Genomic DNA, 15048 nt, shown 5'->3' with positions numbered 1-15048 from the left:
GGTACGGTAAACGTTGAAGGATAAATAAAACAAATGTTTTTTCTTACAGTTCTATGCCGAAGCGGCGGAAGCTGAACAATGGATAAAAGAAAAACGCCCACAACTGGCATCACCAGATTATGGAAAAGATGAGGATTCCGTTCAAACGTTGTTAAAAAAACTTGAAGGAATTGACCGTGATTTACTGAGTTTCAAAAACACGATTGACAACTTGCAAAAGCTTTCTAAAGGGTTGACCGACAGACATCATTTTGACAGTAAAAACATAGCCCAGAAACAAACGGAGATCGAAGCTAAATTTGACGAGTTACAGAAGCTGAGTGAACTTAGAGCACAGCGGCTTCTGGAGAGCGAAAAGTTGTACAAGTTCATTAGGGAAGCAGACGAAGTCATCGAGTGGATCGGGGATCAAACAACAGTAATTTTTCTTTCCGCCACCCAGTATTTCCAGCACTGTGATGTATGTTTCAAGTGTGCATATCATTAAATTTACTCTTTGCTTTGATAATTCAGGTAGCCGCATCTGAGGATTACGGACGCGATGTTGAGCATGTTGAATTGCTTATTCAAATTTTTGACAACTTTTTGGGTGGCCTAGGAACGAGTGAAGGCCGGGTGTCATCGGTGATAGATGAAGGTCGCAACTTGCTAGACGAGGACAATCCGGAAGCTGGTAAAATTCATGCTAAAATTGATGAAATCAAACAGCAATGGGACGATCTTAAGGAGCTGGCGCATGCCAGGCAAGAGGCGTTGGCAGGAGCGAAACAAGTTCACATGTTCGACAGAACTGCTGACGAAACTATTTCTTGGATACAAGAAAAAGAGGCCAGTTTAAGTTCAGATGGATACGGACATGATTTGGAAACCATTCAGGCGTTAGTCAGAAAACATCAAGGTTTCGAAACAGATTTAGCTGCAGTCAAAGAACAGGTAATGGCAAAGTTTTTAATTTGGTAATAATATGTTGTTATGCGAGATCATAAAGCGCACGACCTACAGTATTATTTATCGCGACAAACGTTGCATCAAAAAAATATTTTCTTCGACAACGTGTTGCATAATCAATTGAGGGAAAACGGCTTCATCGATTTGCATAAAATTTGAATGAAATTTTAGTGATGCATCAAATGTTCTGTACACTTGTCAAAAAGCTTTTGAAATTTATATTTCCAGTCATGCATATCTCAAATTCTGAATAAACGGACAATTCAATTCAACAGAAATTTGAGAAGAAATTTCTATTCGATGAAGAGATGAATCAATTTTTATTTGTATATCTCCCCATTTTCCCTTATAAAATGATAGTAGCTCAAATTTTAAGAAAAAAATTTGTAATTCCTGGAATTTTCCACGAATTTCCATAGAATTTGGCATGTGATTTTTCATTCTCAATTTACTGTAATTCACTGTTGCTTATTTAGGTATAGGTAATTTATTTCACAACATTTTACCCGATTATTCAAAATTCTTTTCATATGTATCTCTTTATTTCTCGATATTGTTCATTACTTTGGAATTTATCTCGTACAACAATTTGCCGCAGTTTTTCCTACTCAAACATCCAATTAATTAAACTTAGGTATTGAGCATTAAAAATACCTTAAGCTGGTCGCGTATATCCCAAAAGGTTAGAATTCGAAAAAGCTGATGTAAAAAAGCTCTGTTGTTCGTCACTCTTTAGTTTTTATCTATTTTTACTACAATGAAAATTACTGTCATTCATCAATTCTCATTTCAGGTCGAATCTGTGATGGCAGAAGCTTCGAGATTGGCGGAACTGTTTCCAGACGCTCGTGAACATATAGCGGTGAAGCATGAGGAAGCGGAAGAGTCGTGGAATGACCTGTTAGAAAAGGCTGCCCAACGCAGAGGAAAGCTCGCTCAAGCTGAACAGCTGCAAGCCTACTTTGATGAGTACAGAGACTTGATGGCATGGATAAATGAAATGGTTGCTAAAGTGACGGCGCCTGAGCTTGCAAGGGATGTGCCTGGAGCTGAATCCCTGATTTCAAGACACAACGAGTACAAAGCTGAGATTGACACGCGACGAGATGCGTTTACCAAATTTTCTAAAACTGGGAAAGGCCTGATTCAGCAGGGACATTTCTTAGCCAAAGAGATTGAGGATAAAATATCTGTTCTCGAGCAGAGGAAGCAATTACTCAATGATACCTGGGAGCAGAGAAAGCGTATATACGAACAGAATTTAGATACGCAATTGTTTAAGAGAGAAGCTGAAATGCTTGAGAACTGGATAGTGAGCAGGGAGCCTATGCTGCACGATGGTAAATTGGGAGAGACCATTCCACAAGTTGAAGATTTGATAAGAAAACACGAAGATTTCGAAAAGACAATCGAAGCCCAGGAGGAAAAGTTCAGCGCGCTGAGGAGGATTACGATGGTGAGTTTTTTGGGTGTTATGAAAACATCTGATAATTATGAAAAACACTTGATGGCTGTGCTGCTTTTTTTCTGGAAACAAATCTACTCGTTCATAGGTATAAAATAAAAATTTTAATGCAGGAAAATGATAAGTGTAACGACTAGAATGCTTGTTGATAAACGATCTTCTTTTGTTGTCAGCTTGAACAGGCATTCCAAAAACAACAGGAGGCTGAACTTGCAGCGAGACATGCTGAGAAAGAGAGAATAGAAAAGGCTCGAATTGAAGAGAGGAAACGCAAAGAGGTACAGAGGATTACAGAGGAACGTAAACGAGAGGAAGAACGCAGACGTTTGTTAGACAGTCCTCACCGTGTAGCACATCAAGAATTGAATGGAAATTCCGAGCAACACGAGTCTATAAACAGGTAGATATACTTTGGTGCTTTGTGGGTTTTTTTTTACTTTTGGCATTATCCAATTGCTTGCAATTTCAAATAATATTAACAATGCATGACTATTGTTAATTCGTTTGAACATCACTCTTGGCATATTTTACATGCACAATGGATTAGTTTTAAGATTTTTTTCCCCGTTCATAACCTCACGCTCTTATTTATAATAATGATATGCGTCCTTTCTTTTAATAATTAAAATGCACAAAATGCACACATCCTTTAATTGCCAATTCCCATGCATGGTCATTAAAATGAGAGGCTTAAGGCAAAAAAAGTTTAGATTCTAATCTTATTACTTTGAATATGGATCACGCTCATGAATAACAATGAACTTCGAATAACAATAACGAAATATACAACAGTGAAATATTGGAGTAATACGTCTAAAGTTTTGCCAGTCGACTCGAAACAATAAAGATTGATACAAGTGCTTATAAGTTGAATTGACGAGATTTTCCATTAACTGTATCCAAAATTAAAGTGTCATACAAATTCAATTATTTTCATCACCCCTTTTAGCAGATGTTATTTGCATATTTTGTCAATAATATCACTTTCAATCAAATTTTCACGCAAACTACACAAGTTGAAAAATCAGTCCGCCTGGAGGGATGCTGATGAACAATACAGCGTTGAAAAAAGAAACTTTATTTCATTTCTATCGAGTCAATATATTCACAGAACCAGAATAATATGCATTTGATTTGTGATGAATTCAATCCAGAAATAATACTTTAATCGTTCCTCCACGTGTATTCCAAGTTGTTATTCGTGGTAAAGAATTAACGAGATTGCTCGGTATATGCACTGATATTTTTTGGGGTATTTGCTTGGCCAATGCATGTTCAGTTCTGGAGAGCCAGAATTTAAAGATGTCAAACCTGAGCCGTCATCGGACAGATTGCGTCAGATTGAAAGCAGTTTCTTTAAGCCCAGGTAATGTATTTACACCTACATAACATTTCATACATACAGCACTGATAATTGGGTTTGCTTTTATGTTTATATTTATCTGTTTCAAACAGTAACTCAAAAAAAATTCCTACAAAAGCGTCTAGCACAAGCAAACCTCATACTATTTCCCAAAATTTCAGGCTACCACCTCTAAAAAGTACAACCATGGTAGAGCCTCCGGAGAATGCGACTGTCCAAAAATCTCACAGCATATCGCACATGTTCGGCGACAGACTTAGAAGGAGTGAGTAACTTTTTGGAAATATATATTTATCGTTGGATTAAAAACGTATCACACCCATCATCGGTGGAAGAAGCAAGATCATTGTCTCCTTTTTTCTGTGCCTTAAATAAATAATTTTACATTCATTTTTATTTGTATTATAGGTAACACTGACGTCAAGCGTGCTGAGAGCATGAAAGTAGATACAAAAAAACCTAAAAGAACTCCAAGCTTTACAACCAGGAGACGAACTCAAAGCTTTAGAAAACACCAGCGAATGGAAAACCTGGACACTTTACCACCGGTTGAAAAACAAGGTCTCCTCGAAAGGAAACACGAGCTACAGAGTGCTGGTAAAAAGGCAGCTGTACGCTCTTGGAAGCAGTATTATACAGGTAATAATTGATTTACATCGTTCCTTGATTAAGAACATTTGTTGAATAAATGTAGATATTAATTGGAACCACTAACAGTAGTATAACTTTATTTTTTTAAATATTTTTCAGTACTTTGCGGTCAACTGCTATGCTTCTTCAAAGATACTGAAGACTTTTCAGCCAGCAAAGCGGCTACGGCACCGATCACAATTTTCAACGCCACTTGCGAAAGAGCCGATGATTATACTAAGAAGAAAAACGTCTTCAGGCTAAAGTGTTCTGATGGTTCAGAGTTTTTGTTCCTAGCACCAAACGCGCAGGATCTAGAAGAATGGGTTAACAAAATTTCATTCCATGCTAAACTACCTCCAAGCTTACAATTGTTAAGCTATGACGAGTCCCAAAAGGTTTGTACTGCAAAAGGGAATTCGTAACTTATTTCAAGCTGAACCTTTGAGTGTTATTCTTATCAATCTGATTGTCGACACTGCATCGACAATCAATTTCAGAATGAAAAACGTTTCACGATACTTTTATTCAATTGCAGGAGGGCTTGGATCGATTACAACAATCAACACCAGAGAACGCTGACGACAATGCGTCAACTGGTAGCAGTAGAGCATCGACTCCTGAACTTGAGCGTAAAAATTCTGTCATCAAGCGAGACTTGTCGCATCAACAATCACCGGCAAATATTCAAACTGAATTCCTACAGATGCATAGACAGAATCAGTATCACGACCCACGGGGACCAGATTTTATAATGATGCAAAAAGCCTCTGATACCCCAAAGACTCAAACGGAATTCTTACAAATGCATAGACAACAACTACTTGCCCAGCAACATCAACTGATACAACATGAACAAGCTGCCAGTCAGAGGGAACAGTACAGTCCACATTCAGTTGATAAACCACCAATTCCACCGAGGGGTGCTCCTCCTCCAATACCTATGCGATCACCGAGTATCGATAACCCAGTTCAAATGAGGCGCAACGGTAAACACAAATTGCACATTATTCAAATGTTTCGAAGAAACTCATCCACAAAACTGACAATGAATTTTATTTGATATGTTTAAAAATATTATGTGTTGAATAGTTTTTTAAAATTGACCAAAGAATTGATTTTGGAGATTCATATGTTGAACGTGTGAATGATCTGTCCAAAAATGTACATTGTATTCAATCGCGTTCGATGACTAAAAGGAGGACACAAATGACAGTTAGGATATCCAGCATCAATGGCATAACAAATTCTCTGACGTTTGCCCATTTTTATAGCAAAAATATTGATTTTTTTTTGAAAGGTAAATTTTAACTAGCTGAGCAAACTCACTTTTTTCATACAAACTTGTTGAGCTATAACGCCTAATAGGTATCTTTATTGTAAGTTCAAATATCCAATCTTTTTCAAAACTTATTTATTTTCCCCTGTAATCTTAAAAACTTAGCATTTCAATGAACATTGAACATTCTTAGTTTTCAAGAAAATGCATCATGGTATATGTATTTTCATAAAAAGAAATCGAACGTAGTTATTGTTTCAATTCAGGAGTATGATAAACTGAAAAGTATGAATTAGTTTTGGTATGCGAATATTGGCAAAATTAAAAATTTCTCATTAAATTAACAAAAATCTAAATTTAATTTATATACTATATATACGTATATACTTTTGTAGACATACAGATGTAGTACATGCCAATAGCAATATTTCCTTTAAAGCCGTATTAACGGGGGAAATAAGAAAAAAATTCAGAATCGCGTATTTTCCCGAACTTGTTTGATACTAGATATGTTTAAATTATTCATAGGAAAAAGAAAACCCCCATATTGAGAACTGAACGCATTGAATAACTTCTTGAAACTGAAAAATGAATTGATTGTAGAGAATTAATTTCAACCCTTTAGTTCGAAATTCGAGACTCCTACTTCTACATAACAATTAAGGTCATCACCTCATTAATTATACAAACAGTTGGTCCCCTTAATATTCTTTATAGTTTGCTATCTTAAATTGTATGCACCAACAAATATTACCTCAATTTTCATGTGTTTCTTCAACTAGACTTTGAGCCGTACGTGCAGCAAGGTAGACCACAGTCATATCAACCTCGAAATACGAATTCAAATCATAACGGATCGAGTCAGCATCCGTCGAATGACGGTTGGAGAAGGCAAAGCAGTATAGATGTTACCATGCAGCAACAGCAACAACAACAGCAAGGTAAAAACACGTGAATAATTAAATTTTTTAGGGAATTAATAGACATTTTTTAAAGCTACCGAGTACCCTAGTTCAATACGTTACTGAAAAGTGTGTTGTATCATTTCCGTAAAATAATTTTTCAAATTTAATCTAGAAGTAGCACCTCCCCTGCCATCGACAGCCCCTCCGCCGACAAGAATGGGCAAGTGGAACAACCAAAATGATCCCGGTCAGTCAAGCACGAATGAGAATGCAAAAAAAAAAGCATTTTCTATACCTTGCCTGCGTCTTTCTTCGTTGTACCTAAATTTGTTTCCCTATATATTTCAACAGCGCATGTTTACCTATACCTTCTGTTATTCACAACGAACAATTTTGTTCCAAATAAGATATTCCCCGAAATATTCAGTTACAAGGATTACCATACTGGTACTATAATCAATACGATTTTATCATTTTTAAATATGTGAATAATCAAATTTCGTGTCTTACATCTTAGATCGGCACATAAAACCTACAAAGCAGACCCCTTCCTCATTTTCTCCTATATTTCAGGCCTAAAATTTTAGTTTCGTTATAATTTCAGTATGGGATGGATACATTTTTCCAGTTCACTTTTTGCCATTATTTATCTCACTCCATTTGTACATACAATCATTCCGATTTTTGTAAATAGCATCATAAATCCTACAATCAAATCACGCATGAGTTTGAAAAGAGTGTTTGACATTGTGATGACATAATTCGCAATGCCTTTGATTATCTAATTTTTTGTTAAAATTTATGTTTCAGCTTATGGAAATGTACCAATACACGCAAGACAGGTAAGATTTTATTTTTATACACATACATTTACCCAAAGAAAAGTGTTGGATTGTTTTTCGCTACGTATTCATATGTAAATATATGTCCCAAGCTTTTCTTTCGGCAATTTGTATTACATAGATCTTTCAATTAGATTGTTCGATGTCAAATAATTATAAGATCTGGAGTGTCTTTCCAACTTTATAACTATCACTGTATGAGTGATTGAATAGGTACAACACCATGGAAGGTTCGAAAATGGTTGAATTTTGATCGTTTAATGTCTCGACAACTAATTATTCACTACGATTGGGATTTGTTTTATTCAAAAGTATGTATGTCAAGTTTTATTGACATGTTTCTTCCATTTTTTATCAGATTCGATCAATGGGGGGCATTGTTATGTACGATAACGTCGACTATTTCGCTGCGTGACATGTTTTGAAGTGCCCATGATATATCAAAACCGCACAACCGATTTTCTTCAAATTTTAAGAATGAATTTTTGGATACTTTATTCTCTGCCACAATCCAAATTTTTGATTTTTAACTAAACAGCGACAGATTGAGGTTCAAATTCAATTATTCGTAAAAAATGTATGACTTTTGTGTGATTACCAAAAAAAAAGTGGCATCCTGGCAAAAGATAAACTACCTAGGAATTTTGTTTCCAAATTTGAAGTAAATCCTTTGGACGGTTTTTGAGATATTGTGACTACCACAAGACATGTCACGGAACAAAATAGTTGGTGTTATTTTCAGTAACAATGCTTCCTATTGACTGATTCTAAAATATGTGCATGAAATTCGATCTACTACTACTTATCAATAAAACAAACCCCAATAGAATTGAATTACTGGTTGTCATCATATGACTGCACAAAATTTACCCACTTTCTCAGGCGTCTACTATTGTATACCCTCTTAATCGTTAGTCATTGAAAGTTTTTCCATGATTGCATATTTTCAACACCCTAATTGAACAATTTTCTTATCTATAGGGAAGTCAACAAACGGTCAATTCTTTTACCGGAAGACCAGCTTCGCTACCTCCTTATGTAGCACCGCCACCAGCTGGAGGTCAAGGTGCACAGGGTTTATCTGTCGTCGACAGTAGAAGAGCGTCGGAAAGTGGATCGGAGAGTGAACAGAGTACAGGAAGTCGTAAGGATAGAGATAGCAAGCGCAGTTCTGTACTGAGTAACTTATTCGGCAGAAGAAAGAAGCCATCACAATCGTAGCGATTTGACGGAGATAAGCGAAAAAAATAAAATAAAACAAGCCAATGAGAATGAAGAAAAATCAGAAATTAATAAATGAACATGAGTTATTCGAAAGATTATTTAAACGTGAACAAAACAAATTCATTCATCATTTCCAACAGTAAGTTATATACATCAATATTATAAATATCATGAACCGTTTTTCATTATTCTCTCGCCAATTTGTAGAACGCACTTTTTTTTTAAATGTTCTTCCTTGATTCACATATTATTGTTCATCTATTATTTTGTGAGAGAAGATGAACGGCTATATAGAGAAAGATGAAGAGAGTATTTAATGCTTCTTAGAAATGAGAATATCAGGCGTTATTCTTCAACACGGAGATTAAATTTTTTGAGATACCGATGAAAATTCAATATTATAGTAGCTATTGAGGAACTCTCATTGCGATATAGAAATTTGTTTATAATGATTTAAATACCCTATCAACTTTGAAATAAAACGTGTTGCATCAACGTCGAGTTATGTATTACATTACAAAACTGAAAACAAAACTTCGTATGAATAGAGGTTGATTTCAATATCTTGTCTCAAGGGTCATAATCAATAATCCTTATGGTGTGTTTTGAAACGTACCTGACTTGATATCGAGCAAAGGAGTAAATAATGAGTATAATCAATCGAATTTACAGAATTTGAAGACATGTTTGTCAACGATAAGTCTTCATGATAATCATTGTGAAGTTTATATGTGTACACAATAAAATATACAATTTATGCATATATATACACAATATAATATAATATGTAGTAAAAGACTCGTTCCACGTACGTTCGTGGGCCTTGTACATATTGCCACATTTCTTGATTAATTCTATCAGTTATTTGTTAAAAACTCCATAACATTTATTGTTAGTACAGAAAATTATTAATTTGCTACTTTCGACGGGGAAGTAACTGGAGGCGTTGAGTTCACAATATCTTATGATTCCTCTTGTTTGAGTCCTATTTAAATTTTATCAGGAACGACTTGATTGTACGGACACGTTTAAATAGCAACGCCCAACACGAACGGACTCGAAATCGCAGGCGAACAATCCATCCTCTGCATTTTTATATTATAGTGTGTATATAAATAATATACATGAAATATAGATGTCATAATATATGCCAAAACTGTTAAATATGTATTTGAGAACACCGAATTGTATTTTTGGGGCCAATGTTTATACGCTGTATTAAATAATAAACATAACATTTTTTTTTTCTTTTCGATTTTTGGTTTTCTTCTCTTGAAGAATAATATTGCATTTATATTATACTTTCAGAGTTTACATTATATTGAACATATATTATATCAGTTGCTCCAGTTAATTTAAATTTGTAAAGTATATTAACGCTATGTATACAGAAAATACATTATTATATTATATGAGTAATATTTTACATCCAGGCAGTACTAGTGTGTATGATGTAGGTATGTAGAAACAAGATCAAAATGTAATAAAATACAATAAAAATATTTAGAAACTTGAAGTAATATACATATTACATAGCAACCGTTCATTCTACAATCTCAAGATATTTTCATCTTCGATTAAATAAATACCATCCATCAAAAATAGATTACTTTTTGACTTGTCTATCTGTACCGTAGATTACGTAGGTCTTCAATGCTTTGCGCGAATCTGTTATTGCAAATTGTCCATCACATTCAAAACAGAAAACATTGGGACCGAACAATGTGATACTCGGTTACGTGACTAATTTATTGACACAGCGTAGCTGCAGCGTGATTGAAAGGTTAATTCTGCAACCGAATTCTGAATGAGTGTGAAAAAAACTTGTTGAAATATCATTGCTTGGTCCTCAGTAGATATATCCCTGATGTACTGATACAATTTTGTTTGCTCAATTTGTGGTGAATGTTTAGTAAAACTATTATGTTCCTAAACTCTTGTCTTGTCCAACGAAAGTCCTTGTGCTGTGTTTTCTTAATCAGTTTCCTGGCTATAGGCTGTAGGAGACTAAAATTCGAGAAAGTGAAAAGTTACGAAATTTTTTTGTAACTCGTCCCCAAAAGTACGCCAACATCATTGCGGGCTGTAACAACAGTTGTGAATATAAAATACTTATGTTTTTAGGATAAAATACTTAATCTCAAATAAAAAAAAAAAAAAAAAACAGACTTTTCCAGATTTATTGTTAACTTGTATTGTACATGAATGTGTACGTAAATGGAATATTACATATTATTAACTCTTTGAAACTTGTTGAGAAATTCTTATTTGCATGGCAATTCGTTTGACCTTTCTTATCGTGGCTAATTCTGCCCTCGTCAAAAAACTATGTCTCTCAAAGAATGCAAGTATTGTATTAGCTGCAGTTACTACATCTTCTGGTTTCACATTCACAGTCTCATCTAAATTGGCATCATCGTCTTCTGAAAAACAATAAGAAACCGGTATGGCATAGTTAAAAATTTTTTAACAATTATGTTTATAAATGAATTTACAAAAACAATATTGAAAATATTTTTACAAAGTACAGTGCAAACTTATTCACCCAGTTCATCGTTCTCCTCAACCATTTTAATAATTTCTTCATTTGTCGGCATTTGTGCGAACGCATTATCATTGTTCTTAATCCATTCGTGCACAATTTCTTTTTTTGCAGTTTTATAGCTATCAATTTGTTGCAAAAGATTCAAAAGATCTTGATCAGTTATGCCTTGATTTGAGGTTGTCGTTTCTGTCTTAATGTCACATATTTGATTGTCGGACTGTGGATTTTTGTCAGAAATGATCTCTTTACTAGGAGTGACTTCATCCCAAGCGTCGCTCAACCAATATATAACATCTCTAATGTTTACAGACTTCAAATGTGTACCAACTGAAAACCCATTTTCTTGGGCATATAAAATTGATCTCAGAAGCAGTGATGTGTAACGTCTTTTCAAGTTATCAGTCGTTCCACGATCTGATAGGTGGACAGATGTTTTATTATGTGGTAAATAATATGCTTTGATATCATTCACCGAAATAACTTCGTTCTTAGAATCAGATGTAGCATCGTTAACCAAAAGCTCTGCTTTTAAAGGAAGGCCGCTTTCTCTTAAAAAAGTTGTAACCTGGGGTACAAATACTTCCTTGAACCAAATTTTAAAAATATTAATGGTCATCATTGCGCTTGGTTCACCCGTATAGTAAACTGGAAGCGTGGATTTAGATATGTTTTTCAAAGCCCTTGGTTTAGGATACCTTCCAATGACGATTAACGGGAGTTTTAGCGATGCATTTGAGTTGTAGCAGGTCATCACTGTAACTCTGTCTTTATTCTGATGAAGTGCCATAGCTTCGCGATCTTTTTCTTCGGTTAAATTACGAGATGGGAGCATCTTATAATACAAATCAGCTTCAGTTGCATTAAAAATTTGACTAGCTACAACCTCTTCATCCTTGCAGTGTAATGGATATTCTTGAATAAAAATTTTATCTGTTGGTGTTTCGATAGGATTGTAACCTATTACCCGGATTCGATTATCATTTCGTCTAATAAGATCTAGGTTTTCAGAATCATTTTTCTCTGCCACAGTTCTCGAAGGTTGTGTTTTATTTGTGTTAGCAATTTCCCACTCCACTTTCTCTATTAACGGATTTTCTGAAAGAAAAAAATTTTCTCTTGATTCAGCTATGTTAGTGTAAGCTGGTATTTGTTTGTGATTCTCATTTTGCATAAAACTTGTATCCATGGGATCTTTCTCCTCCTTGGGAGATTTCTGTGATAACATTGTACAATTTGTACCAGTTTCACTGGTATTTGAAATTTCGTTTTTGTTTCGACTTTCGTGTTTGGAAATTTCAGAAACTTCTGGTAGAAAAATTCTTTCTGTTGGTTCAACTATATTAGTGGAAGTTTTACTTTGTTTTAAACCCACAGTTTGGAAATTTTTTTCTTTCTCCAAAGATAATGCTTTATGATTTAAATCAATTTCATCGTTGGTAGAAATTTCACCCTCAGAAATTTTTTCTTGTTTTACAATTATCGGAAATTTTTGCATAACAATTGTTTCTGCTGGTGCAGCTTTGATATTGTGGTCTTCAGTTTGCTGAAGGCACACAGCTTCACGTTCTTGGTCCTCTATGGAAGTACATGCAGATAACATTTGATAATATAAATCAGTTTCGTCAACCTGAACAATATTAGTCCCAGGCTCTTCCTTTTTTATGATTAATGGAAACTCTTCTACAAACATTTCATCACCTGGTTCATCTTCAGCTTTATTGTCACAAATAAGTTTTTGTATATCAAATCTAGATTTCCATTTGCTTAGCCATCCTTCACTTGCTACAAAGTTTACCATAGTCCCATCTTCCATTTCCTTAGACAGTTCTAATGCTTTCGCTAGACAATGAATTAGACTTAATTTTAATGGATGAAAAGAAATAAAGTTCTAATTACGAGCATCGCTGTCGCAAAGTGTGCATATTTCTATAAAATGTCCGGATATACAGATATATATAATTTGTTTTACTTGCAGAATGGTAAGTTAAACAGGTAGCGGTTTTTGAAAATGATTTGAAATATACAGATTGTGTTTACCTCTGATAACAGGGCCATTGACAGGAGCTCCTCTGAATCGCATTTCCTGAAACCAGGTGTACAAAGCTTTTTCGAGTTGTTCAAACCGAGATTTTCGAACTCGTTTTGTTTTCATCGATCTGGTGTTGCTCAATTTTTCTAATTCTTGCCGATTCTGTCTCCAATTTCTAATTGTCCTTGGGTCAACACCATACTCTTGTGCAATAGTTGTTGTCGAACATCCAACATCGTTGTCTAGTGTTTTCAAAATTGTCAACTTTTCATGGACAGTCAGATTTTTTCGCTTTCTTACTTTTAGCTCATTTTCATTATTACCTTGCATTTTCTTATTATTCGGTCTCTAGCTGCGGTATATTGCAAAAATTATAGGTGCACTCAAATTAAAGTTTAAACAGTATCCAGTAAACGATTTGTTTTTCCATCTTCTCCATAAACAATTGTTATGAAATCAACGCATTGACTAGACATTTGAAAGATCGCCAATCGTTTGGTGAATCCAATGTGACTTTGCGTGTACGCAGAGATATATGTATGTACACCAATTTCATATAAGTATGTACAGTAATATAGAGTGATTAGCTAACGGTCGAATATCTCACGCGCATGCCTTAAATTTCTAGCGTAAATGCAATTGTTTTGTCAAGACGAACAACCGTCATAAGTTCCGCTCTAAGTCTCTACTGTACAATGTAACCTCAACCGGCCTCATCTGTCAAAATTTGTTGTGACGGTTGAACAACTTAACGAAACAACTGTTTTTGCTCTAAAATTGTAACGCATGCGCGTTCGACCATTCGACCGTTAGCTAATCATTCCGTATATTCGTATAGAATCGAAACTCGCAATATGTTTGAAAGCGGCAATAGGTTGCCAAAGGTGAATAGGCATAAGCTCCATATAATTAGCCCCTCATTAACACTCAAATGAGTTTTTTTATTTAAATCGCCTCTCGGTTGTCTGTAATAATTGAAACAATAAATTCCCAAAAAAAACCGACTGTAGTTAGGCACTGGTCCCGGGAGTTTGTCCTATCACAGTGCCAATTTTCCGTACCGGCAATGGTCGTTGGTCCATTGTAGGTGATTCATAACGCAATTGCAATGTTTGACAAGTAAGAGAGCAAAGGACCATCGGGAGAAAAATTGTAGTAACTCGATGTGTCTTGCTTTACATCAATTACTACGTTTAATTAAAAATTTTTATATAACTGCTATGGCCATTGCGTTAATGACGTTAATTTTATAATAAACCTTGCGTTATATATTGTGTTGTTTGATTCACGAAATTGCATATCGTACAGTATTGATTTTATCTCACCATTTTCATAATTTGTTGGATTACAAGGTATACCTTTTCAAAAAGTTTCCATCTACCAGGAGTCGGTGGCAGCACTCTATAGTCCGACCAAGTTGATAGCCCACCACGGCCTTGCAAAACATTTGTTGGATTACCGCGGGTCGAAGCTGTTACATACCTGTAACAATTATTAAAATTATTTATTTTCTGAGCTCACAGATTTAAGCTATTATACTATGAAGTATATAGTATTAATAACACATAAGTCAAGTATATCATATCAATGGCTATTAACTATTACTAATAGTTGTAATATTAATTTGAATCGACAGCAATATATGTGAAATATAATACTAATGTTTTTCATTGTTTAACCTTCATATATTTTTATTATTTTCACAATTTTCACTATGTTTGATATTTGTTATTTATTTAACAATATTTCCAGTTTATTCCTAATAATTACATGCAGTTATATATCATGGAACAATTTTAACACTGTTAGATAAAGGCC

General features: G+C 34.7%; 2 protein-coding genes across 15 annotated transcripts in view; one reads left to right on the top strand and one right to left on the bottom strand.

Annotated features, from left to right (window-relative positions):
• The window catches only part of kst (spectrin beta chain, non-erythrocytic 5 kst), a 79588-nt gene extending 69408 nt beyond the window's left edge, over positions 1–10180 (top strand). For 7 of the 10 annotated variants that reach the window (XM_046635522.2, XM_046635521.2, XM_046635520.2 and 4 more), the window contains 13 exons: positions 50–418; positions 514–933; positions 1742–2404; positions 2587–2813; positions 3693–3779; positions 3938–4041; positions 4185–4415; positions 4527–4804; positions 4945–5395; positions 6468–6626; positions 6763–6837; positions 7401–7432; positions 8414–10180. In XM_046635522.2, coding sequence (XP_046491478.1) covers positions 50–418; positions 514–933; positions 1742–2404; positions 2587–2813; positions 3693–3779; positions 3938–4041; positions 4185–4415; positions 4527–4804; positions 4945–5395; positions 6468–6626; positions 6763–6837; positions 7401–7432; positions 8414–8653 — 3336 coding nt within the window. In that variant the 3' untranslated portion in view covers positions 8654–10180. The remainder of the gene's footprint in view (positions 1–49; positions 419–513; positions 934–1741; positions 2405–2586; positions 2814–3692; positions 3780–3937; positions 4042–4184; positions 4416–4526; positions 4805–4944; positions 5396–6467; positions 6627–6762; positions 6838–7400; positions 7433–8413) is intronic. The other 3 variants (XM_046635519.2, XM_046635518.2, XM_046635517.2) reach the window with 2 other exon arrangements.
• On the bottom strand, positions 9042–14019 carry LOC124223509 (uncharacterized). Of its 5 annotated transcripts, none has more exons than XM_046635532.2 (5): positions 13239–14019; positions 12900–13040; positions 11202–12776; positions 10946–11079; positions 9042–10739 (listed from the first exon to the last, which is right to left on the bottom strand). In XM_046635532.2, the coding sequence occupies exons 1-5, from the start codon at positions 13558–13560 to the stop codon at positions 10647–10649; spliced, it is 2265 nt and encodes a 754-aa protein (XP_046491488.1). In that variant the 5' UTR covers positions 13561–14019; the 3' UTR covers positions 9042–10646. The 5 variants fall into 5 exon arrangements, with proteins under 5 accessions (XP_046491488.1, XP_046491489.1, XP_046491486.1 ...); XM_046635533.2 differs by having other exon boundaries at positions 11202–13040; positions 13239–13494; positions 13554–14019; XM_046635530.2 differs by having other exon boundaries at positions 11202–13040; positions 13239–13472; positions 13554–14019.
• Between the last annotated feature and the right edge of the window lie 1029 nt (positions 14020–15048).

The sequence above is a fragment of the Neodiprion pinetum genome, chromosome 7 (assembly GCF_021155775.2).
Source record: "Neodiprion pinetum isolate iyNeoPine1 chromosome 7, iyNeoPine1.2, whole genome shotgun sequence".
NCBI classification, from domain to species: domain Eukaryota; kingdom Metazoa; phylum Arthropoda; class Insecta; order Hymenoptera; family Diprionidae; genus Neodiprion; species Neodiprion pinetum.
The sequence above is the reverse complement of the archived record's forward strand: the minus strand, read 5'-3'. Positions and strand labels throughout refer to the sequence as shown.